General features: G+C 39.8%; 1 protein-coding gene across 3 annotated transcripts in view; it reads right to left on the reverse strand.

Annotated features, from left to right (window-relative positions):
* Positions 1–27,639, reverse strand: part of IGF2BP3 (insulin like growth factor 2 mRNA binding protein 3) — a 143,487-nt gene that overhangs the window by 41,237 nt on the left and 74,611 nt on the right. For all 3 annotated transcript variants that reach the window (XM_028119258.2, XM_028119257.2, XM_028119256.2), the window contains exons 4-5: positions 4,668–4,719; positions 4,510–4,573 (exon numbers count right to left, since the gene is read on the reverse strand). In XM_028119258.2, coding sequence (XP_027975059.1) covers positions 4,510–4,573; positions 4,668–4,719 — 116 coding nt within the window. The remainder of the gene's footprint in view (positions 1–4,509; positions 4,574–4,667; positions 4,720–27,639) is intronic.

Genomic DNA, 27,639 nt, shown 5'->3' on the forward strand with positions numbered 1-27,639 from the left:
TATTATGGACAAAAACCAAATATTTACCTGCAAAGGAATTTTGCAGGTAATATTAAACTGGTTCTAAAAGCAAAAAAAGCAACCTCCAACAACCTAGATACGCAGTAGAGAGCTGGATACATAGAGACTGTGGTAGGAACAAAATATTACACAGAGATTACAAACGGTATAAATATGTTAGTGGCAAGACAATCTGCAATACTGCACAAAATTATCTTTTGTCACTTTTTAAGTTATGACGGGACAATGTCTACCAAACTTGATGGCAAACATAAATGTTATCTTAAATGGCAAAATGGCAAGAAATCCCACTGTTTTTACTGCTTTATCAGTCATTTCTTTTTCCAGAATAAATCTTCTATTTACATAATTTTCAAAGTTTAGGGTCAATTTCCTCCCCCTCAGCCATCAGTCACATTGTTTCAAACACTTCTTCAAATGGATGTAAAAGCATCTGCAATGCTAGCTTCAAACTATAAATAGACTGTATTCCTATTCCCTAATAAAAACATCAACATCAGAAGTAAGAACCCTAAAGAAAAGGAAGTATAAGAACTACAGAAATGCCTACAAATTCTGAAGGGTTATTTCTGTCACACATGACAAACCTTCCAATGAGTAATGTCTGTCTTTGCATCATCTAAGCGTCCCCAGAGAACAGAGGCAACAGGGGGATCCAGAGACCCAAGCCTCTCTTGCTCCGAGACACAAGAAATACTGAAATACAGACTTCTGTTTTTAATGATTTTTTAAAAATTTTCATCATTGTTACCCATTTTATTATTTTAACAAATTAGTAATTCAAGACTTATGATTAAAACTAATGTATGTATTTCCTAGCAATGTATGCATTATTAACCTTTGATTTTTCTTAGCCAGAAGGTGGCAGGAATTTCCATGTTAAATTCTAGAGACAGCCTTACTGAAGAATCCTCTTAAAAGTGGCATTCATAGAGCTGTAAGTAACAAAGAGGCAGCCACAAATGTTTTTAAACCAGGACCTGATCTCCTGAGTATCGGTGGCCAGTCATTATCTGAAATGAAGTATACTATATAATAAATAATAGGGTATTAGCAGCAGTAATGAAAAATGTTAGGAAAATGCATAATAGCTGCTACCTTTAGAGCTCTTACTACCTTTTAGGTATTATCACAAGTGTTTTGGAGGCATTATGTGAGTTTCTCTGAACAGTTTCATGAGCTAAGGACTATAATTACTCCCATCTTACAAGATGGGGGTGAACTAAAATAGATTCATCTGGCCAGAGTCACAGTGAGAAAAGTGGTGGCGCAGAGACCATTCCATGGAACTGGACTCTGGAATATAGTGTCCACCCTCTTCTCCCACCTGTGCAAGCACATCCCAGTTCTGTGCACTCTCGGGTAATACAGATGCTAAGCAAAGAAGTCAAATGAGATTATCGATCCCCTCCCCCCCCCCCCCCCCCCCCCCGCTCTCGTTACCTGAAGGCATAAGCTTTGGATGGCTGCCAAGGAAAGGGTATGGAGAAATCACATCAGGCTAGTGTAGGCAGCAGTCATACTGGAGCCCAGAGAGCAGGCAACCAGGCTTCAGGGGAGCAAGTCCTAGAGGGACCAATCTTCCCCAGCTCAACCTACTTCAAGCTGCTCTAGAAGCAACCCAGAAACAGAGGGTTGAAGGTGAGGCCCTCTTTACTGGGTGTCTATGTGTCAGGCCACTTGATAAGACCGTTTTCTATAAGTATGCGTGTACATGCATGAATATATTTGTCAACCCTCGTTTTGCAGCTGAGAAAACTGAAAATCAGAGAGGTCAAGGTTACAGTCAGAGCTGTCTGACTCCAGAGTCCATGCTTTCTCCATTACATCCAATGCCTCTCAAGATAAATTCTCCTCACAGAACAAGAATGTACTCCACATCTTTTTTAAAAACTTACTAGAGAACTTTAATGGACAATTTTCATAACATGGTTTCACAAAATTGGTTTTTTTCCCCATTTTTTAAGTCTACTAACTTTCTCTGAATATGCCATTATTTTCTAATTCTCTTAGAACTCAGGAATTCTTGAGGGGGAGAAACCCCAATATGCTTGTAAGGAAACTCAACTTGGGCAGGAATTGATCCCCCTCCATTACTCTCTTTCACCACAGGGACGTATATCCTTGAGGATAGTGACTTTGCCTTTAAATTCACTGGTATCTTTTGGTCAATAGTTGATACTCAATAACTCCTGGCTGATTAACTATTAGAATAAGGGATATGATAACTATTTCCCTCACTGAAATGCTCAATTTATTTGTTTAGGTTACCTAATTTATTAAATTACAAATTCCTAACAGTCTTTGGGATCAACAGGAGCCTGCCAATTTCTAACAACCACTACCAAGTACCTTTAGACTAAAATGTCCCTGCATTCGCATTGCTGTCACGTTCGGATCCATGTCCGCAGTGACTGTGCCTTGACTGGCCACTCTACACCTCCCGCACTTGTACTCTTCTTAGCCGGTTGGGGTACTTTTTTTAAGAGGGAGGGGAGCGCTAAACGTCAGCCTGTCCCTACTTAAATTCCTCTATGTTTCTTCAAAGCTGCATGAGTTATGTCTCCTTATAACTAACTGTTGAATTAAGTATTTCCCCCTTTACCCAGCCTCACCTAAGTTTTCAAATAGACAGCTAGAACAGGCCTCTGTCTCCAAATATCTTCAGGTTTAACATGTTATCTCATATTTTCCATCTAACAGGGAGTTGACTCTACCAAGTATTCATTAAAGATCTTTGTAGAGACTGAAATACAGAGATAAAATGGAGCCTTCTATTCTTACCGCCCTCACTCTGATGCCCCAATCTACTTTCCTGTATTTCCCCTTACACGATATGGTTGAAGAAAAGGTTTTTTTTTTTTTTTAAAGCCAGTTTTACAACTTATACCACAATTTCTGTAATATCCAAACACCTCATATAAGCTTAAATTTTTTCAAATGAAGATACAAACAGAGGGAAAAATAGAGTGCTTTTAAACATATTCAAAGTTTCACGTTAAAACATTAAAAGTGAATTCCATTAAGTCTCATTTAGGAGAAAAAAAATGAAATTAACATAATTAATTACTACTTTTTACCCACTAGATCAGCAAAGTTTGATGAAGCCCCATGTTAGGGAGAATAAAGAGAAACAGACTCACAGTGCTGATGGGAATTTGAAGTATTTCAAACTCCATGAAGGATAATTTGCCAATATCCAACAAAAAAGAAAGCAGATACATCTAGACTTAGCAAATCCAGTTCTAGTAATTTAACCTGTGGCCATGTTCACACACATGCAAAATGACATGAACAAAGGGATTCACTACAGCACTGTTCATAACTGCTGGAAACTTAAGACAACTTAATATCCAATCTGGGACTAAGTAAGTCATAAATGTATTTACATGTACGAAACAGTCAAATGTTAGGGTATCACGTGTATGAAGAGGAAAAATACACACATTTGTCTTCTGTGTAGTTATCTCCAAGGAAGGCAACAAAGTGACTGGGGACAATACTGGAAAGAAGATTTACATCTTTGTGCCTCTAAAAATTTGAACCATGTTAGTATTACCAATTTAAAAAATAAGTCCCATTTGTGTTATGCAAATCCCCACCTCCTTCCCAGCCCTGTCTTTCCTTTCATCGTCCTTCCTTGAATGGGTGCTGCCTTTGTAACCCAGCTCTGTTCCCACCCATGAAACTGGTTTCACCTTTCCCTTTTAGGGCTGAGGGTCAGCAAGCATGGTAATGGTTTCTCCTCTCACCTCTACACACGCAGAGGACAGGCAGTCTGCTCCTGCCTGTACTGTATCTAGAGGCAGTTAAGGCTTCCATGGTCTACGGACACTCAGCACGTTGCCATAGGCACCTCGCATGCTGTTCCTCCGCGTTTTGTGTTCTGAGGAGCTCTGTCCAAGGCAGTGTTTGTGACATCCTCATCTAGTCTAGTGCTCAGTCAGTTCATTACATCACTCCCAAGCCTACAGAATTATCTTTTCATCTGTGAAGTTCCTCCTGTCAACTGCATTGGAATCTATTTTTCAAATCTAAAGACAAATTACATTGATCCAATGTCTGCACACTCCTCTATTTAATAGTAATCATTAGAAAAATCAGTGACCAAGAAAACTTACCCAGGTGTTAGTTTAACACATGATCAACTTACCAGCTTTACATTAAATAGCAATACTGTATGTAACATACCGATAAGAAAAAAAAAGTCTTTATATAATTTGGCAAGGATCTCCAGGCCCAAAGCTTTTTGCAAATAGGATATAATTCAGCTTCACACTGTGTCACTCTATTATTGGCATTAAAGACATATTAAAAATGTAATAAATCTTTACCAGGGCTGATTCTTATTAGACATTCAAACTTAAAAAGAATTGCAGGGTCAAACTTTGCAAAATAATACTTATTTCTGCTACCCAACCGCCCAAAATATAAGCACTGTGCTTAACCTAGTTATTACATATAGATTAAAAGTTCCAAACTGCTTACTGTCTAGCTTGGTCCTTACTGGAATAGGTTACATTTACGACTGCAGTTTCCGAGTCAGTGTTCACTAGAGGAAGAGAAAAGTGAAGAGAAAAAAAATGTTAGTTTTCTTTCTATTTCCTTCCTTTTACAAATTTGAAAGCAATTGAGAAGACATGTACCTTGCTCACAGCTTTCCACCACTCCATACTGGACTAGTAAACTATCCAGCACCTATCAGGAGGGCGAGAAAAAATTACAGATTTTCAATTTCCCAAGTTATTAACAAGGGCAGAAATATGTTTTAAAATCACAAAGTAATTGTGATGGAAATGAGCCAAAAAAAAAATTAACTGGGGTTTTGGGACTACAAAAGCAAGGGAAGGGTACCATAGAGAGCACACAGTGGGATTCTCTCTCCTGCCTATTCCCAGATCTGACTTTAAGCTCACTTCCTATGGCTAACCAAGAAGTTAAGTGGCTCAGCAAAGTATTCAAAACCATAGCCGCCTGATTCCTGAAGCTGGAGGAGAAAGAACCATGTATTTCTCATACGTATATCAACACATCATCATATGAGATAAGGCCCCAAGTCAAGTTTTATCTTAAAGATGTTCCTTTTCAAAGAACTTCCTTTCACAGCCATTATGGGCAAATGAGAACAGACTATTCTCAAGGCAGACTGGCAAAATGAAAAGAATAGTTGATTTTCTACCCGGAGTCTTAAGTTGAAGATTAACCTAACTGACCTGAAATTAATTTAACACTGTTGGAAAATGTACAATTTGAAACTGTTTTTACCATCTTTCCCGCAGCTGCATTATTATTACACTGTGCATGTTTCTCTAAAGAGAAGCTGTTAAAACAGTAACTAAATTCTTTTATAGTATAAACTGCAGATGTACATCTCATGGTCTTATCAGTATAAACCAAATTCAACTGTCCCTAGTTTCCAAGAACTGTAAAGCTTTTCTTGAAAAGTAAAACAAGTTTTTATTAATTTATAGTGAACCACTTACTCAACAATTTAATTGCAAAATTAAAGGACAATTCCTTGAGAATGTTTTCTGCCCCCAACACAGTAAACCATTAAGGAACACTAAATTTTTTTTTGTTAATTCCCTACTAAACTTCAAAGCAATTTCTTCAAAACGAACATTTATCTCGTGTGGTATCTTTCAGTCATTTATTTTGTTTACTGATTTAAGTTTGAAATTTATAGCAAGGTTTGTCTGGGGATGCACTTTAATATTTTTCCCCATTTTAAATAGGGCTAATACCTATTTGTGAATGGAGTAGTTACCTATTTTTATACTGCAGTTTTGATGTGGTAGTGGTAGAGAAGGGGTGTAGGGAGTAGGGATAAATGCCAATATTAAATAAACACCATTCGTAATTCTTCCTAAAAGCAATTTGTTCAGTAATACATTAGTCTCCACATAGCTTATACTACCTTAACTTGTACTACTATACATATACACACTTATGTGTAAATATATACTATATACATATACACAGGCATTAAATAAGAGATATAATTTAACTTAAAAAATCAAGGAAATGTACATCAGAATTTTCACTGCGTATATTGTAGAAAGCTTAGTATTTTCGTAACAAAATTGCTTGAGGGCGCCTCACTGGCTCAGTTGGTAGAGTATGCAACTCTTGATCTCAGGGTCCTAAGTCTGAACCCCATGTTGACTGTAGAGTTTGAAAGAAACTGCCCCCCCAAAAACAAAAAAACTGCTTGTAGTTATAACATCTATTGCTAATAATAAATGCCATTGTTTGTCAATGATTTCGTGTGTAAAATCTCTAGAAAAGTAATTAGAAACTACGGTTCTATACACTAAAAAGGCGAATTTTATTGTATGTGAACTGTACTTAAATAAACCTGATTCTAAAGAAAACAAAAACACTATAATCCTAAAAACAAACAAACAAAAAAACAGGTCCAGCATCAATCTTGACACCTAGTTAAGAATCAAGTTAACACCACAACCTGAGGGGTTTTATCTAGACACCAAAAGATGAATTTCAATGGGTCTTTGAGGTCTTAATTCAAATTTTATGCACAAACTTTGGGGATCATCACAACTGAGAGACAGAGGAAGGACTGTTAATAGCCCCATGCAATTCCCAAATCCCAAAAGGGTTTCTAACCCCCGCTAAGTAAGCAGTGCTATAGTGACCAGTTTTCCTTAAGTCTGTTAGGCAGGCATTTGTCTCCATGTGCTATGTCAAACAGGTCAGGACTACCAAACTGTATCATGCCACTCCAACCCACTCAACTCTCCAAGAGTAACTACAACTTAACCCTAAGTAAGTTCGGACATTTTGATTCATCCTGCATTAATTAGGAAGACAAACATTCCTGTTATCTGTCAGTTAACCATCCACCCCCTGGGTTTGGGTATCTTTTCAGTTGCTAGAACACCTTGTAGTTTCTACCTCTCCCATCTATTTCCGCTACACATGTTTTAAATTAAACAGCTTTGTTTGAAGGTAAAAAGTAAAATAAAAACTTCCATTGCACATTTCCAACATTTCCATAAATCTCTTCATTCTCAATCCTAAATGAATTTATTTTACTCAAGCCACAAAGGAAACATTTCTCTATGTGTCACTAAGTTTTAAATTCCAACTGGAGGGGAAAGAAGGCATCAAAGCAAATTAAAGCCTCAGAGGAAATGTCTTGGTGGAATGCCCCTTTTTTATTATTTAGGACTTAAAAATCTCAAATATTCAGGCTTTATTTTAAAAAAAGTTCATCCACATATAGAAATAGCATCTCACAATAAATACCAAGATTATCATTGTCCTTCACATAGCTGTGGAGGAGAATTAAAATCATTTGTAACTGTATAGAGTGGAAACAATCTAGGGTGAGGAATGGATAGACAAATGTGGTATAGCCATACAAGTGAATATTATTTGGCCATAAAAACGAATGAACTACTAACATAGACTACATGAATCAACGTTGAAACGTTAAGTCAAAGAAGCCAATCACCAAAAAAAAAACAAAAACAACATGTCAAGTGATTCCGTTAGTAGGCAATGTCCAGAAAAGGGAAATCTATAAAGACCGAAAGTAAATTAGTGGTTGCATAGGGCTGGTGAGTGGGAATAGAGGGTGACAGCTGAAGAGGCTTTTTTCTGAGATGATAAAAAAGTCAATAAACATCAGCTGTGGTGATGGGTACACATATCTGTTACACTATAAAACAATGAATCATACATTGTAAATGGGTGAATTGTATGTGAATTGTATTTCCATAAAGCTGTTAAGAGTAACTAAGATCGGGGTGCCTGGGTGGCTCATTTGGTTAAGTGTCTGCCTTCGGCTCAGGTCATGGTCCCAGGGTCCTGGGATCAAGCCCCAGGTGAGCTCCCTGCTCAGTAGGGAGTCTGCTTCTCCCTCTCCCTCCTGCTCCCTCTCTAATAAATAAAATCTTTAAAAAAAAAAAAAAAAAAAGAGTAACTAATAACTAAGGTCAGTATTACTTAATAATGGCCTAAGATTTTTTTTTAGCTTTGAAGAGCTACTGTAATACAATGAACCGCACAAAATTTGATCAGTCCCGCCATTATGTACACTCTCCTGAGGCCACCACCATAATCAAGCTAAGTTTCTTCATGCCCCTCTTCAACCTAGTAGGCTGGTTTATTCATACACAGAACATCGAAATAAAGGTACCTGGAAAACTCTTTGTGCCTTGGACAAGATCAGACTTCCTCTGCCACAGCAGACCACCTCCACCACCACCATCCCTGCCCCCGATCAAACGAGCTGGAGGTCAGAGGTGCCCTTATGGGCATTATGCATAATTCATGCTCTGCAGATAAACCTTCTGCTAACTGCTGATTCTTTATACCCACTGCTCATGAGGTCCCATTACCTCTGAACTAGCTGAACTGAGGGGTCTGACATCTTGCCTCCAGTCCACCACCCTATCCCGTCACTCTTCTGCTAAAAGTTACTACTCCTCAGTGACTTCAAATAACTGACAGAAATTGTCACAAGTTCAACATGGTGGAGAAGATAATCAATGATCTGGTACTGCCTACCTCTTCCATCCTCTTCAATATACTTCCCACACACCTAATGCTCCAGTCACACCATCAAGACTGGATAAAACACCCTTGTTTCCATAGTACCTGAGCTCACCTAATCCTAGAAATGAAAGCAATGTCATTTTATAATCTCTTCACTGATCTTTATTCTCCCACTAGACTAGTCATATTTAACCATAGCGATGTGATTGTCAAGTGTGTCACAAATAATCTATTCCTAATGGTTACAATGGCTTCCACACTTAAGAAAACTTACAGTACATATACAATAATAGAATCCAAGTCCTTCTTATGTGCCACGTGCGTTTCAGAAGCTAATGGGACAGTGCTGGATATTACAATCTTGTGTGCTACTCTTTTCTTCAAGTGCCTCTGGAAATGCCCCTCCACCTTTATGCCCCTCCGCCACACAGAGCTCCACTTGTCTCTAAACTTTTAAGGAAAGAGACCATAGCTTTGTTACCTGAGAACCATACACTTAGCTCAGTGAGGAGCAACAACAAAAACTAATGGGTTAAAAGAAAGCCACCAAACATTTTTTGTCCTAAGAGCGAAGGAAACTAATTCCAGGTTCCTTTACAAGTCCAAAGTGATATAAGTGAACAGGTATTCATCATGAATTCATATAAAAAGATGTAGAAGTGTAAAGTCAAGCATTATAAGAACAAGTTACATTAAAATTCAAAGCAGGATATTTAATGCTCTCTTGCCCCAACACACACTTTACCAAAATACATACACGTGGACACACACCCACACAATAATAAACGTTCCAAACACTAAAACCACACTCAGACTCTGGGGAGGGGTTACCAGAAAGAAGTTGGGTTTTTTGGGGGGGGAGGGGGGCAAGTTACTGACTCTCTCAGGGCTCTTATTTCCATAGTTCTGGAGGCCGGAAGTCCAAAATCAAGGTGTCAGCAGGGCCCTGCTCCCTCTGTAGGGTCCAAGGAAGAATCCTTCCCTGCCTCTTCCAGCTTCTGGTTGCTGCTGGCAATCCTTGCTGTTCCCGAGCCTGTAGCTGCACCACTTCACTCTCTGCCCCCCCATGGCACATGGCCTCCGCCACCACCTCTGTGTCTGGGTCTCTGTCTCTGCATCTGAATCTGCCTCTCCTTTCTCATATAAAGACGTCAGCCATTGGACCTAGGACCCACTCTAATCCCGTATGACATCATCTTAATTTGATTACATCTACAAAGACCCAATTTCCTTTTTTTGGGGGGGGTGTTAGTGTAAATTCAATTAATTAATATATAACGTATAACTGGTTTCAAAGGTAGAGGTCAGTAATTCATCAGTTGTATATAACACCCAGTGCTCATCACATCACATGCCCTCCTTTATGTCCATCACCCCATTACCCCATCCCCCCAACCCCCTCCCCTCCAAGAAAGAAGTTATTTTTTACTATTCCCCATTTCAACAAGAACAAGGAGGAAAAACCTCCACAAAATCAACTTTGGAGAGCCAGGTATGTAGAGATAAAGGGAACTTCCTTCAAATACAGCTTAACACATTTTAGAGAAACAGGAACCCACTTGTTGCTCTTTATGGATAAAAATCATTCCAGGAATTTTTTTCTTTTACATCATCTATGAGAAAACTAGCTATATTAACAAAGAACAACTCTATATTGCAGGCCTCAATAAGCATTTGTAATACTGGTACAAAATTCAGATCGAAAAAAAATTTAAAGAAATATCCACCTTAATGAAGAGTTCCTTGAAGTGTGATCACCATAAGTATTTGAGTAACAAACCATTTTCTCACACCAAACTCCATATAAGATTTCAATTCAAGAAGGCCAACATACACAGACCAGATCTTTGACAACCTCACAAGCCAGGTGGCACATCATCTTTATCACTGATAACACCCAGAGGGCATCTCAGCCTCCATCACCCCACATGAATGTGTCAGTGTTAGAGGTGCATAGAGCAAAGCCTCACAACTTCCTAGCCACACTCCACTTCCAAGTTAGATCCTCTAACATGGGAAGGAGATAATAATTTAGGATTTTATAAAATCATGTGATGGAGCAACTGACAGAGAACAGTCGGGTTACCATGCACACACACAGGCCTCAAAGTCACAGCAAGCCCCAGGAGCTCCTGCCAGGAGAAATTTTATGATCGCCATCCATGCCCAAACCCAATGCTGTGTCCATTTGTCCCGCTACTGCCTATTATAGTCAGTGGTGATACAGATATAGAGTTACAAATGCCAGAGCCTTGCTCATTTAAGCCTCAAAAATTTCACCTTTAACCCCATGAAGCTCAGTAAAAGTCCATCTACACATTGTTTTGGGCCTATCCACTGCTCTCGCTTCTGCCATGCCAGACCCAGCCTCCATCACCTCTCTCCGCGCTACTGCAAAATGCTCCTGGGTTGTCTCCCCGTATTCATTTCTGCTTCCAATTATTTGTTCTCAAACAACAAGACTTACATTGTCAGTGTGCTAGCCACTGGGCACCTGAAAGGTGGCTAATCCACATTTGAAATGTGCTTAAATGTAAAATAAACACCAGCGGTGCCTGGGTGGCTCAATCAGTTAAGTGTCCAACTCTTGATCTCAGTTCAGGTCTTGATCTCAGGGTGGTGAGTTCAAGCCCTACATTGGGCTCCATGCTGGGTGTGGAGCCTACTTAAAAAATAAATAAACACCAGATTTTGAAGGCTTAGTACAAAATATATAAAAATCCCATTTTTAAAATATTGATTACATGTTAAAATTGTAATATTTTGGATATATGAGGTTAAGTAAAGTACTATTAAAATTTTCACCTTTTTATTTTAACATGGCTACTAGACAATTTTTAATTGCATTAGTGGCCTGCATTTTCTTTCTACTGGACCATGCTAAGCTAGACCGATTTTTTAAAAGCTGAGCTAATCAACTTACACCCTATGATAAACTCTAAGAGCTTCCCTTTGTATTTGGGAAAGGATCCAAAGTCCCTAACAAGCACTCTGAAGGACCCATGTGAGCTGCTCGTCATCTAATGCCAAGCTCTCCTTTCCAAATATGCTGGCCTTCTTTCAGTAATGAATTATGGGTGATAACATTTGGTGCTTTCCAGTAGAAGCACTGTCTTAAATATTTTATCTATTTTAACTCATTTAATTCCACACAGTCCCATAAAGGAACATCCCATTTTATAGATGCGTAAATCACGGCATGGGGAAGTTAACGGTGTTTTAAACTTGGATAGATAAGTGATACAGAAATGATTTAAAACCACAGCTGTCAGATTCCAGTGCCCACACTTTTACTACTTGGTCAACTAAGCTGCCTCATTTTCCCACACAATTAAAATATAATGGGGGCGCCTGGGTGGCTCAGTTGTTAAGCAGCTGCCTTCGGCTCAGGTCGTGATCCCAGGGTCCTGGGATTGAGCCCCGCATCGGGCTCCCTGCTCAGCAGGAAGCCTGCCTCTCCCTCTTCCACTCCCCCTGTTTGTGTTCCCTCTCTTGCTGTCTTTCTCTGTCAAATAAATAAAATCTTTAAAAAAATAATAAAAAAATAAAATAAAACATAATGATACAGACTGAAGCCAGTCAATCCTTTCTTTGCTGGAAGATCAAAATCAGCCTTTTGGTAGGCGAAGAACTTTATCAACTCTAAGGGTCAACAGGCTTTTCTAGCCCTTGTTCCAAGCACTAAACACTGTATTTCTATATACCTCAATCAGAGTAACTTGTTCTACATTTTACTAACTGCAATACTTGTGAAACACACCAAATAATATAAAGTTAAAAGGTCCCTCTGACTACCTGCTTTCAAACCAGTTACTTCCCCCAAATCCTCAAAGAAACCACTGTCAGTTTGATGGCTCTCTCCAAGTGTTTTTAGAAGTATGTGTCCCATGAAGAGGTGTTCAACTCATCAGTCATTGAGGAAATGTAAATGAAAGCCACACTGAGATTGCTTCACACTCACTAGATGGCTGTAATTTTTTTTTAAGGAAAATAATAGAGGTCTTGTCAAGAAGGTGAAAAAATTAGAATTCTCATACTTTGTTGGGAGAAATGTAAAATAGTGCAGCCTCTATGGAAAACAGTATGGCAGTTCCTCAAAAAAATTAAAAATAGAATTACACATGACCCAACAATTCCACTTCCGAATATATACCCAGTAGAACTGATATCAGGTACCCAAAGAGATATTTGTACACCTATGTTCCTAAAAGCATCATTCACCATCCCTGAAAGGATAATGCGGTATACACACACAAATGGACTATTTATTACTCAGCCAAAGAAGGAATGAAGTACTGATATGTGCTATAATGTGGATAAATCTTGGAAACATTCCGCTAGGTGCAAAATAAGCCAGACATTCAAGGTCACATATTACACAACTCCATTTATCAGAATCGGTAAATCCACGGAGACAAAAGCAGACTAGTGGTTGCGGGGGGCTGGAGGACGGAGAAACGGGGAGTGACGGCTTACAGACGGGGGTATTCTTTCTGGAGTGATGAAAATGTTCTGGAATTTGTAGTGATGGTTGTACAGTCTTGTCAATATGCTGAAACCCACTGAATTGCACACTCTGACATGGTTACTTTCATAATTATGTGAATTTTAGCTCAAGTTTTTATTTAAAGTACATGTAGATGTTTATGTATTCACACATCCACCCACAGAAGATGATTTTGTTAATTTTCATAAAATCAATTACTGTTCTAAACAGCTTACTTATACTTTCTCAATTATCTCTCACAATGTGGCTACTTTCCCCATTTTGAAGAATAAACTGAGGCAGATTTTAAGCAACTTAAAAAAGTCTGACATTGTCTTGCCTTCCCCCTCCCCAATCTATCATCTTTGTGGCCAGTCTATGTTGGTAAACACAAAATTACATTCTTCTTTTTAACTGCCACATGGATTTCCACAGTACAGACTATTAACCTGCAGTCTTTTCTTCAGTCCCTCAATCTTCCAAACCTCGAACACTGAGCTGTCTGTGACCTACCCCAACATGCCACAGGGTCTGGAGAGAGCCCAGCAGAAGACTAAGAGCAGTGACTGCCTGGTCTTCCTTCCAGACCTTGCCCCCCACCCCGCCCCGCCCCCGGGGGCTCCACAACCAAACATGGAAAGATTAGGAAATCCTAGAAGTAAACACAAGTTTCAGTTACTTACTTACTCCTTTAGCAGAAAGGTAGGGATTACCACTCCAAACAGCTACAAATGACTAAAGGAAAAGAGAAAGCAGTTCAAAAGCCTAATTACAATTCTAACATTATCATGGGTGAAGGCACTAATTAAAAAGCGATTCATCTAATGAGGTGAGAAATACCCAAGATTACAGTGGCCTCCCAAAGTGGTAGTAGACAATCCCAGATGCTGGCATTTTATCTATTACCCCTATTGGAAGTTTATTTAAAAATGAAAAATACAGGGGCGCCTGGGTGGCTCAGTCGTTAAGCATCTGCCTTCGGCTCGGGTCATGATCCCGAGGTCCTGGGATCGAGCCCTGCATCGGGCTCCCTGCTCGGTGGGAAGCCTGCTTCTCCCTCTCCCACTCCCCCTGCTTGTGTTATGTCTCTGTCAAATAAATAAAATCTTTAAAAAAATTATTTAAAAAAATGAAAAATACAAACAGCTGGAGCAGAAAAAAGAGGTTGGTGCAAAGTCAGTATGGATTAGAATATCTCCCTTAAGAATTAGTCCTTCAGATGTGCTTTAGGTATTCTACTGGGCTCTATGGGGCCTTATAATAAAATACTGGAAGTGATGAATGGATAACAATATATGGTAATAATCATACACTTGAATACTGTCTGGCCATGAGAAGGAATGAAGTACATACTACAATGTGGATGCACCTTCCAAATGTTAAATGAAAGAGGCCACGTATTGTATAATACCATTTATATGAAGTGTCCAGAAAAGGCAAATCTAGAGAGATAAAGCAGAATATGGTTGCCAGGGGCTGCAAAAGGCTACAAGGGCGGAAGGGCAGTGAGTATTAATGGCTATAGGGTTACTTTTTGGGATAATGAAAAATGTTCAAGAATTACATAGTGGTGATGGTTCCTTACACCTTGTGAATACACTAAAAAATACTGAATTATATGCTTTAAAATATGAATTTTACGGTATATGAATTATAGCTCAATTTTCTTAAAAAGCACATTTAAGACATAACAGGATATCAACTTTACACATACAACACAATCTAACCATGTTGAACAATGCCTATCATACCAAAGTGAACTATGAGTCATTTAACAATATTGCCACTGGGGAGAAAGAGACTTTTTCTTCTTTCCTTTTCTCCTTCCAAATTTTGTACAATGAACATGTAATTTTACAATCAAGAAAAAAAATGAGATCAAACTGGATTATACTGACCTTTAAATGGTTTAAAAAAAAAAAAAAAGAATGCCAAGAAAATAGTGTTCCTCCCCGCCCCCCCCATTCTTAAGGCTCTCACTTGGAGAGAGTTCTAGAGAAACAAATGAACAAAGGGCAGAGCCAAATCCATGAATTTTTTGGGCAGAGGAAAGATGCTTACCATACCAACCTACTGTAACAGACTTGAACCCTGCTAAGACACAGTGCTAGAAGAGACAAAAAAGCGGAACAAAAGTCAAGTGGAATCCTTTGCTCATTGCTATTTGTTTCCTATGACAGATGTGCATTTCCTTAATTGCTTTTGCACAGTGGGGTGGACAAATCATCACAATACTGCCAAGCTAAAAGGTGCCCATACAAATGTTCTTGGAATTTCTACACTCTGCAATTCACTGGTCAAGTGAGGCAGGCGCGTCCACATGGCAAGCCATGGTTTCCCCCACACCCATCCATTGTTCTCAGTCACTGGTAGTGGATTACTCAAGATCAAGGCCTAACCTGGAGCCCAGCCACATATGTGCTATACTTAAAAACCACTCATTAGCTCTTGAGCACTGCTTTCGCTCCAAAATTCTACTGCACAAGCTTTTCACCCAGATCCTACCCCTCAGATTTTAACATAATCCTACTATGTGCCATTTAGAAAATATTTGATTTTCAACTTGTATAGCGCCTATTACTGAAGAATTGGGACCAGAAGTGGGCATGCTCAAATAATTTTAAAGCTTTTAGGGTGGCTGGGTGGCTCAGTCAGTTAAACTTCTGCCTTCAGCTCAGGTCATGATCCTGGGTCGGGCTCAGCGGGGAGCCTGCTTCTCCCTCTCTGTATGCCCCTCCTACAACTCCCATTCAGGCTCTTGCACGTGCTCACACACTCTCTCTCAAATAAATCTTTTTTAAAAATGTTCTTATATTTTATAGACAAAACCCAAATTTTTATTTTTTAGCAGTGTCTCTGAAATTAAAAAAAACTCAAGCAACATATCTGTCAGAATTTCATTTATGACCAAAGGTTAAGCTAAATACAAACTCACTTACTTCACAACCAGTGCATCATCTGCTACCCCAGTAATTACCCTCCCAGCCCTGTTTATATCACTGTTGTATTATAATCTCTACAAGTCAAACAGAAACAGCCTGCTCATTAGTGACACCTCAGACAAGTATAGAAATTAAAATTCAGAATCCCACAATAAACGGACTCATTTTCCCTAAGCAAAGCCATGTGTGGAAACACTAAGTACATGGGTCATTCTGATCAACATGTCTTTTTTTTTTTTAAAGATTTTATTTATTTGATAGAGACATATAGAGAGAGGGAACACAAGCAGGGGCAGTGGGAGAGGGAGAAGCAGGCTTCCTGCTGAGCAGAGAGCCCGATGCGGGGCTCGATCCCAGGACCCTGGGACCATAACCCGAGCCGAAGGCAGGCATGTCTTCAACACTAATTATTCACATACATACAATGAACACTGATGGAGGTACAGGGCAAAAATTAGGACAGGTGAGGGGAGAGATTTACATGTTTACATGCAGACTAATGTGTAAATTATATCTGGTAAGTGTCTTACATCTAGAATATATAAAGAACTCTTACAACTCAATAATAAAAGATAACCCAATTTAAAAATGGGTAGAAGGGCACCTGGGTGGTACAGTTGGTTAAAGCCTCCGCTTCCTGGTTTCGGCTCAGGTTGTGATCTCAGGGTGGTGAGACTGAGCCCCAAGTCAGGCTATGTGTTCAGCACAGAGTCTGCTTAAGTTTCTCTCTCCCTCTCCCTCTGCCCCGGGCCTCCGCTTGCTCATGCATGCATGCGCGCACTCTCTCTAAAATAAATAAATCTTTTAAAAAGAAAATGGGTGGGAGGGGTAAAATAGGTGATGAGGATTAAGGAATGTGCTTGTTGTAATGAGCACTGGGTGATGCATGGGATTATGGAAATCACTATACTGTACACCTGAAACTAATATCACACTTTATGTTAGCGAGAATAAAAACTTAAAAAATGAAATGGGCAGAGGACCTGAATAGACATTTCCCCCAAAGAAGATATACAAATTGCCAAAAAGCACATGAAAGGATGCTTGGCGGGCGCCCGGGTGGCTCAGTTGGCTAAGCGACTGCCTTCAGCTCAGGTCATGATCCTGGAGTTCCGGGATCGAGTTCTGCATCGGGCTCCTGCTCAGCAGGGAGTCTGCTTCTCCCTCTGACCCTCCCCCCTCTCATGCTCTATCTCATTCTCTCTCTTAAATAATAAAATCTTTTTTAAAATTTCAAATAAATAAATAAATAAATCCACTAGGATGGCTATAATCACAAGGTCAGATAATCACAAGGTCAGAAAATCACAAAACAACAGACAAAGGATGTGGAGAAAGCAGAGCTCTCATACACTACTGCTAAGAGTATCAATTTCAGGGTGGTACAGCCACTCCAGACAACAGTGTGGCAGTTCCTCAAAACCTTAAATGGTTACTTTAGGACTCAACAACTGCACTACTATGTATGTTCCCAAGAGAAATGAAAACATGTTCGCATCAAAAAAACATGTTCACAACAGCATTATTCACAATAGCCAAAAACAGTGCAAACAACCAACATGTCCTTCAAGAGATGAACAGGAAAACAAAAGGTGGTGTATGCGTACAATGGCCTGTAATTTGGCGACAAAAAAGGACAACATACTGATACATGCTACAACACAGAGATGCCTTGAAAACATTTTGCTGGGTGAAAAAAGCCAGACACAAAGACTATACGGAATGTATTTTAATGAAATGCCCATAATAGGCAAATCTATACAGACAAAAAAATATAGTGGTTGCTTAGGGCTAAGGGGTAGGTGGAGGATAAGAGGGGTCAGCTGAAGGGTACAGGATTTCTTTCTGATGTGATGAAAATATTCTAAAATTAACTGTGATGACAGTCACACATACCTATGAATATACTAAAAACCATTGATTTGTGTACTTTAAACAGATGAATTGCAAGACGTGATTATCTCAGTGAAATCATAATAAAAGGGGGTCTTTTTATAAGAATGAGAAACTGGAAAACAATCCATATACCAATAAAAATAAGTTAGTCTTTTCAAGTTATACAGCCATCAAAAAAGGCCATGAACGGATCTCTACAACACACCTGGTAAGTACTAAAAACTAGGCCTGCAAAACAGCACTCATGGTATCATTCCACGTATGTCAATAACCACACGTGTATAGCCAAAAAATAAAGCATGTTCAGAAAATTCTTCACTAAACCTCCTCATCAATGGAAATTTTCACTTTGACTTTCTGTTTGACTTTTTATATAAGCAGCATGTATTTTGCTCACAAAATGAGAACCTTTAGTTCACGTTAGTGTCATTTACATGCTAGTAGTTAGCTTCTTTGCTTTTTTTTTTTTTAAAGATTTATTTATTTGACAGAGAGAGACCAGGAGAGCACAGGCAGGGCGAGGGGTAGAGGGAGAAGCAGGCCCCCCCGCTGAGCAAGGAGCCCGATGCAGGACTCAATCCCAGGACCCTGAGATCATGACCCAAGCTGAAGGCAGACGCTTAACTGACTGAGCCACCCAGGAGTCCCTAGCTTCTTTGCTTTCTTAACACAGACGTACTGCAGGAGGACTCAGGAGACAACCTGAAAGAGCTCCCACCGGATAAAAATGGGACAAACTATCAGTAAAGCTAACAAAAATAGACTGAGACACAAATATTATAAACTCAAGTATCAAGTATATAAACTCAAATATTTCAAAGTATCTGTTACCGCTGGAGAACCAAGGCTAGTAAATAAACAGAAACAAACACTGCCTTTCTTGTAGGAAATTAATCTCACAGTAACCAAATAGTATCTCTGCAGAAGTTTCTCTTTATAAAACTATTCCAATTAATGAGAATAAAACTGAAAAGTCACCCTTTTTGCTTCCCTTCATAAAATGATTTCTCAAAAACTATGGATGCTAAATTACAACCAAATGACAGATGTCTGTACTACCACCTATGAATTATTCTCGCTTAAAGAGAAGTTGGCGGGGTGGGGTGGTAGAAAATCTGCATATGGCCAAGACTTGTGGTCTCAACCTTGGCAACACAGCAGCATCACGTGGAGAGCTTAAAATACTAAAGCCTGGGCCCTAACCCTGGAGTTATGATTTAATTAGTCTGAAATATAGCCTGGACATTAAATTTTTTTATAAACTCCCCGGGTGGTTCTAACATGCAGCCACGGCGACGATCCCTGCTCTAGACTTAACTACCAATTCACAGGAATATAGAGGGCTGAGAAACAAAGCTACAAACTACAAGGGTAGAATTAACTAACCTATTGTGACAGGACAAAAAAAAAAAATCCAGTTTCTTCAACATGTAACAAGGTAACAAAATGGAGAACCCAAAGATTAAGAGGCTTAAGAGTGGGGCACCTGGAGACGCCTGGGTGGCTCAGCCAGTTAAGCATCTGCCTTTGGCTCAGGTCATGATTTCTGGATCCTGGGATCAAGTCCTATATCGGGCTCCCTGCTCAGCGGGGAGCCTGCTCCTCCCTGTCCCTCTTCCTGCTGCTCCCCCTGCCTATGCTCTGTCAAATAAATAAATAAAATTTTTTAAAAAGGGGGGGTGGGGCACCTGGCTGGCTCAGTCTGTAGAGCCTGTGACTCTTGACCTTGGGGTTGTGAGTTTAAGCCCCACAGTGGGTAGAGAGATTACTTTAAAAAAAAAATAGAATCTTTATTTTTTTTTTGAAAGATTTTATTTATTTATTTGACAGAGAGACACAGCGAGAGAGGGAACACAAGCAGGGGGAGTGGGAGAGGGAGAAGCAGGCTTCCCACGGAGCAGGGAGCCCGATGCGGGGCTCGATCCCAGGACCCTGGAATCACGACCTGAGCCGAAGGCAGACGCTTAACGACTGAGCCACCCAGGCACCCCAAAAATAGAATCTTTAAAATAAAAAAGGCTTAAGAGAAATCAACCAACTGCAAAGTATGGACCTTATTTGGTTATAATGTTGAAGGGTGATATATAGAGGAAATGAGATTGGCCATAAACTGATCATTGTTGAAGTTAGGTGAAAGGCTCATGGGGTGATTCATTACACTACTCTCTTTACATTTGTATATGCTTGAAACTACCCATTTTAGAAAGCTTTAACAATCAAACATTTTTTGAAGTTAAAGCTCTAATATGGCTGAAGAATAAGCATATAGTTCATACAAATCAGTAAGAAAATGAAAATTACCTCCAATATTCTTTTAAAGACTCTTTTAAGAAAATGAGAAAACCAGCAAATGAGACTGGAAGCAAATATTTGCAAAGCACGCATCTGATAAACTTTTATCTGTGTGTACGTATCTCAGAAATTTCAAAACTCAGTATAAGACAACTAATTTTTAAATGTTCAAAAGATTTAAAGATTTATTTCAGAGAGAGAGTGCGCACAGATGTGCATGCATGTGGGGGGAGGGGCAGAAGGAGAGGGAGAAAATCTCAAGTAGACTCCCCACTGAGTGCGGAGCCCAATGCAAGGCTCGAACCCATGACCCTGAGATCATGACCTGAGCCAAAATCAAGAGTCGGAGCTCAACCGACTGAGCCACCCAGGTGCCCCAAAGGTTCAAAAGACTTAAACAGAACACTCCACCAAAAAAATCTATGAACAGCAACTACATGAAAAAAATGTTCAATACTTTGGGTAATGAGGGAAATGCAAATTAAAACCACAGTGAGAGGGGTGCCTGGGTGGCTCAGTTGGTTAAGCAACTGCCTTTGGCTCAGGTCATGATCCTGGAGTCCCAGGATCGAGTCCCGCATCAGGCTCCCTGACCCTCCCCCCTCTCATGCTCTATCTCATTCTCTCTCTCAAATAAATAAATAAATAAACTTTTTTAAAAAGTTCAATACTTTTAGTAATGAGGGAAATGCAAATTAAAACCACAGTGAGAGGTGTGCATAGGTGGCTCAGTTGGTTAAGTGTCTGCCTTCGGCTCAGGTCATGATCCCAGGACCCAGGACTTGCTCAGCAGGGAGACTGCTTCTCCCTATCCCTCTGCCCCTCCCTTCCCTCATGCACAAGTACTCTCTAATAAAATTTTTAAAAATTTAAAAAAGTCAAAATTTAAAAAACCCCACAGGGCGCCTGGGTGGCTCAGTTGGTTAAGCGACTGCCTTCAGCTCAGGTCATGATCCTGGAGTCCCGGGATCGAGTCCCACATCGGGCTCCTTGCTCAGCGGGGGGTCTGCTTCTCCCTCTGACCCTCTTCCCTCTCGTGCTGTCTCTCATCCTCTCAAATAAATAAATAAATAAATAAATAAAACCCCACAATGAGATAACACTTCATACCCTTTAGGATGGCTAAAATAAGGATGATAAAAATGTAGAGAAATTGCAACCATTATTAATTGCTAGTGGGAAATGTATAAGGATGCAGTCACTTTGGAAAACAGTTTGGCAGTTCCTCAAAACATTAAACATAGGGTTACCGTAGGTCCCTATCAAGGAAACAGGATATGCCCACACAAAAACTTGTAAACAAATGTTCATAGCAGTATTCACAATATCTGAAAAGCGGAAACCATCCAAATGTCCATCAACTGATAAATGAACAAAATGTTATAGCTACAGAATATTATTTAGCAATAAAAAAGAATGAAGTACCAGTAATATTTAGTTTGATATAATTACACAGATATATTTATAGATGTGTATATACACAGGTTAGTATATACATATGTATTTCCTTGCTGTCAGCTGTGAGAAGCCAGAAGCAATGACACCCCAGTGGTAATGGTCATACCCACTGCCCAGGTATCTTGGTTTCTAATACCATTCTCCAATATAAAGAGCCACAGCTCCTTAAAGAAATGGCTGATTCTAGGACTAGAACAGGAATTATACAAGGTGATTGCAGAATATCTTGTGCTGCTGGACAGTAAAAAAGTTCTCAAACAGAAAAACACACACGCGCACGCACACACACACACACACACACACACACACACAATGGTTAGGGTATCGCAGGGAGACAGGTACCAACTGAAAGCTCCCAGGAGCCAAAGCTGGAACAATATCAACAAAATGAATATTGGATTATAACTCAAGATATAAAATAAATATCCACAAGTTTAAATGACTGAATAAATGAATGAAGGAGAATAAACAAATGTCCATGGAGAAGAATTCCAAATATTTTACATTAGGTATTCTGCCCTCAAGGAGGTAAAGCATAACTCCCCATTCCTTAAGTGTGGGCTATACACAGTGACTTCCTTTCAATGAGTATAGTATGGAAAGGGGATTGGGACAGAGGGCAGGTGGAGGAGCAGCTTCACGGTGAAACAATCTAACATAGCTATTTCATCCAGGGGATCAAGCTTAACTTCAAGAGTGGTAAGTCATGTTGATGGTATATAGTCTTGACATGATGTAACAGGAATGGCATTTTTACCTCTGTGGCCTTCCACCCCAGAACCTATAAATCCAGTCTAATCATGAGAAAAGCTTCAGATAAGTTCCCCAGAGACATTATGCAAATACCCATCAATACTCCTCAAAACTGTCACGGTCATCAAAATTAAGGAAAGCCTAAAAACTATCACAGCCAAGAAGTGGCTAATGTGGTATCCTGGATGGGATCCAGGAACAGATGAGTGATATTATGTAAGAACTAAGAAAATCTGAATGAAGTATGAACTTCAGTTTATTACAAACTAGGATCCAACAAGATTAGTTCATTAACTATGACAAATGTACCATACTAATGTAAGATGTTAGTAACAGGGGAGACTGGCTGTGGGGTATATGGGAACTTTCTGTACTACCTTTGTAATTTTTCTATAAATCTACCAATTATTCTAAAATTACAAATTTACTTTAAAAAAAAAATGAAGTGGGCACCTGGCTGGCTCAGTGAGTAAAGCATACAACTCAGGGTCACAAGTTTAAGCCCACGTTGGACCCAGGTGGAGCCTACTCAAGAAAAAGCATCTGGGGCTCCTGGGTGGCTCAGTCGTTAAGCGTCTGCCTTCGGCTCAGGTCATTTTCCCAGGGTCCTGGGATCGGGCCCCGCATCGGGCTCCCTGCTCCACAGGAAGCTTCCTTCTCCCTCTCCCACTCCCCCTGCTTGTGTTCCCTCTCTCACTGTGTCTCTCTCTGTCAAATAAATAAAATCTTAAAAAAAAAAAGGCATCAATACATGCCATAACATGAACCTTAAATAATTATATTAAGTGGAAGGAGCCAGTCACAAAAGGCTGCATATAGTATGATTCTGTGTATCTGAAATGTCCAGAATAAGCAAATCCAGAGAGACACAAAATAGATTAGTAGTTGCCAGGGACTGCTGAGAGGTGTAAAAGGCAAGCGAGTAGTAAAGGGTACAGGGTTGATTTGAGGGTGATGAAAATGCCCTAAAATTACATAGCGGTGATGTTCCACAACTCAATTAATACACTAAAACCCACTGAACTGTACACTTTAGGACTAAAGCTCTCAAAACTTACTGGTGGGAACATAAAATGGTACAGTAACTTTGGAAAACAGTTTGGCAGTTTCTTAAACGTTAGACATATATCTATCTTGTGACCCAGTTATCCTACCCCTAGAATTCACCCAAGAGAAATACAAGTGTTGGGAGAAAAACTTTTTTCCTCTAACAACTTAGGTTCTGTGAATGGGGAGCCTGTCAATTTAACTGACAACAGACGGATTAACAAGAAAAAAAAATTACAAAGTTTATTCACATACCCATGTGGAAACACAAAAGAAGTGCTTCTCTAACTAGCTAAAGATGGGGATTGGTATGCCTAACTTGATGGGAGTGGGGGCAGGGGGATGAGAAAAGACTTCATAGTTAGAACCAGGGGGAGCTAAGGTTTGTGATCATGTTCACTTATAAAGGAGCAAATGGTCTTTTCTTTTTTCAGGCCAGTAAGACTCCCCTGGAAAGAGATTTATGTCAGTCTCCAGAAGTTTCTGCCCTCAGTCAGAAAAAGCTTTCAATAGGCTTCTTTCAAAATCTGTTGATCTCAAATGTCTTTCAGCTTAAAATAATCTTCATACAAACTCTCAAACTCAAAGTGTGTCCCCAGAAAAGTACACATCCATGTAAGAGACCTACACATGTCAAATGAAATACTACTACCAATTTTTGCAGATAAAATTGGCTAAGACTTTAAGTATAAAGAAGTACAAAATTTAGGGGTGCCTGGGTGGCTCAGTTTGTTGACTGACTGCCTTCAGCTCAGGTCCCAGAGCCTGCTTCTCCCTCTCCCCCGCTTGTGCTCTTTCACACTCTCTCAAATAAATAAATATATAAAATCTTTTCTTAAAAGTACAAAATTTATACAAAAGCTTTTTAACTGCAAACATCCTAAAAGTTCAGACTCCAATATGCTAGTTCAACTTATACGTATACCTGCATAGAAATGAGAATATACCAAGCCTTTTTTTGTCATTTACTTCCCAAATTTTATCTAATGAATCTTTATTACTTATGGGGGGGTGGTTAGGTTGTTCCTTTAATCAGAGCTTCTGCAAAAAAGCAGAAAGCAGTTCAAAACCAAAATACCAACTGATTAAGAGCTGACCTGTCCTTTGACTGACCAACACATATAGGATACAGATAAAGCAACTGAGCCAAAGGCAAGCAAAGAATACCACTAGATTGGAGTAAACTACTACACCTCTACCAGGCAGAGATACTTGGAAGATCTGGGTAGCAGGACCCCTCCATGACATCCCCATTCTTGCACATGAATGAAATCTCTCATATGCCAGCTAGAACTAAACCCAGAATCTGTAAGTACACTACCATCCTTCTCTCTTTCCCTCCTTCCTCGTGGGCTATGTATACAGCATACAGATCCCAAAGTCACAATTATATAGTGCACAAGACTCACACTTTTGGAAAGAAGACTAATCACCTTGGTTTGGTCCTTGCCTTTCTTTAATCTCAATTTTATGGCTACTGAAATAGCTTCCCCCCCCTAGTAACAGTCTTTGTCAGGGAGTGCCAGGGCAGCTATGACAGCCGTGATGGGCTTTTAAAGGCACTCAGACATTCTGACCAATTACTGGGAGCCCATGCAGATCCGTTTTTTACCTTCTTCAGAACTGAGCCCCAAACAAAACACAAAACTGAGAACTGTCAACAATGACCAAGGAACTACAGATTGTTTCCTGAGAATCTGGTATCATGAGGGGTGTCTGGGTGGCTCAGTTGGTTAAGCTTCCAACTCTCAATTTCAGCTCAGGTCATGATCTCTGAGTTGTAAGATCAAGCCCCTTAAGATTTTCTCTCTACCTCTGACCACCCCTCCCACCCCGGGCCAAGAAGAATCAAGTATCACCAAACCAAGGCAAAATAACTGAGAAATGTTTCATCCAAATGATTTTCAACACACACACACACACACACACACACACACACACACACACAGTGTATAGAAATAAAATAACAAAAACAGTTGTCTATAGACAAGCCCAATACATACTCTTGTTGAATAAACTGGTAACATATAGAAGGCAGAATAAAATCAAAATGAGTAAGAATTTGCACAAGGCTTTGACGTGACTGTTCATTAACCACCACTTCTAGCCCTTTCTGGTAAATGCATTTAGTTCAAGAAACAAGTACATTCATTGCTAAGCATTTGAAAACAAAGCTAAAAACTGAACAACCCAGGAAATCTCATTAACAGTCATTCTAGGATATCATAGCATAAAATAGAGTACTCTCAGGGGCACCTGGGTGGTTCAGTTGTTTGAGCCTCTGACTCCTGATTTCAGCTCACGTCATGATCTTGGAGTCTTGGGATCAAGCCCTGTGTCTTAGGGAGTTGGCTTGGGATTCTTTTTCTCCCTCTTCCCCTGCACCTCCCCGTCCCCCATGCGCACTCGCTCTTAAACAAATAAATCTTAAAAGAAAAAAATATAGCGCTCTCAGATTAAAATGTACAACACTGCTACCCTAATCAGCTTAGCTAGCCTCACAAAAATATAAAGACAAGGTATTTGGGTTCAGATATTATTGGGGGGGGGGGGACAGTACCAAAAAAGGAACAGACTGCTCTTCTTTACATTCATAATTCCTGCTTAGTGGTAAATGTATGGCCAATACTGTCCCCAGTATGGCAGATGTGGCCAAGGCAGGACCACCAGTCCCTACCTCATTAACCTATTAAAAAAAAAAAATCCCAGCGCTTGGCTAAACCTCAAATGAGAAAAGGCAACACTTTCAGTAAACTTTTCAGAGTCCCAGATAACACAAAGGCTCAGCTTAAGAAACAGCTGATTCAGTAAGTGGTGCTACCACAACTGAAAGAAAAAAACCATTTTGGAGGAAAAATCCAAAGAAACTTAACTAGCTCACTCTGTATATATACAGATCAATAAAACACACAACTATCATTGATGGTTACCTCTGGATGATAGCATGACAGGTACTATTTTTTTTTTTTTGGTTGATTTCTTTTCCCTACAATGAACACTTCTATTTAAAAATTAGAATGTGGGGGTCCCTGGGTGGCTCAGCTGGTTAAGCAACTGCCTTTGGCTCAGGTCATGATCCTGGAGTCCTGGATCGAGTCCCGCATTGGCCTCCCTGCTCAGCAGGGAGTCTGCTTCTCCCTCTGACCCTCCCCCCCATATGCTCTCTCTCAAATAAATCTTTAACAAAATAAAAATTAGAATGTGTATACCTCAAACTAACATTATGTGTTAACCATACTCAATTTTTTAAAAATTACAATTAAAATTTAAAATAAAATTATAACTAACTCCTCACAGATCCTTATTGCTTTAAGATGACCAATGGTCAATTTCTTAGGAGTTCACAGTGAGGAGAACCTGATACCTCAGTACCTTAGGGGACACTCAGCAAGTTTCATCACCTTGCTTAGCGTTAACCTACTTCAACTTCCAGAATCAAGGAAAACTTGCTGTCATCCAATCTCAGCATGTTCTCTGCCCACGTGGTCTTCTAAAAGAGCCCTTCGCCTGCAGAAACTCTATACCTATCACCTCACCACTAATCACCCTAACTGGTTTGTCATGCTAGCACCAAACAGCACAGTTAAGAAGGCAGACACCTCATTCTTAGAAATCTCCACACACATGCCTTTTAACAAGTAAATCAGTAATACTTTAATATTCTTAATACCTAAAAGCTGGTTAAACTGTAATCAAAGTCTCATGTCCAGGGAATGTGGGCACGTAATCTCCCCTTCACTGAACAAATGTTAAGGAGAGGAAAGGTCCTACACTGCACTAAGCACAGTTTAGATCCATGTGGAATACTGGACTCAGTTGTAAACAGTTCTCTCAGAGATTCAGAAACCATACCCCCGGAGGGAAACAAGCTGGGAGAGGTCAGAGGTATAGAATAGAGGAGAGACAGAGATGAATGATCTGGGCAAGTACATCTCAGAGAAACAATGTACTCCCTAAACTGCTCTCTCCACACAGTGGGAGAATCTGTGTATGTCAACAAGGTAGCAGATACTCTCAAGGGAGCAGAACCAAATAGAGATTTATATAAAATGAATAGGTTTTTAAAATATCATTTACCCTAAGGAGACAAATAATGTTCTTTTTGCATTCCAGCTGCAAACAATTGGTTGTGACTATTTGGAGCACTGTGTAAGAAGGGTTCTGAGGCTTTAACTAGGCTCATTGGGAAAAGAGTTTCCCTGCTAGAGAGTCCCCCTGGTG

The sequence above is a fragment of the Eumetopias jubatus genome, unplaced genomic scaffold (genome assembly GCF_037043125.1).
Source record: "Eumetopias jubatus isolate StellerSeaLion01/CBP00866 unplaced genomic scaffold, mEumJub1_p1.0 scaffold_14, whole genome shotgun sequence".
In the NCBI taxonomy this organism is placed as follows: Eukaryota; Metazoa; Chordata; class Mammalia; order Carnivora; family Otariidae; genus Eumetopias; species Eumetopias jubatus.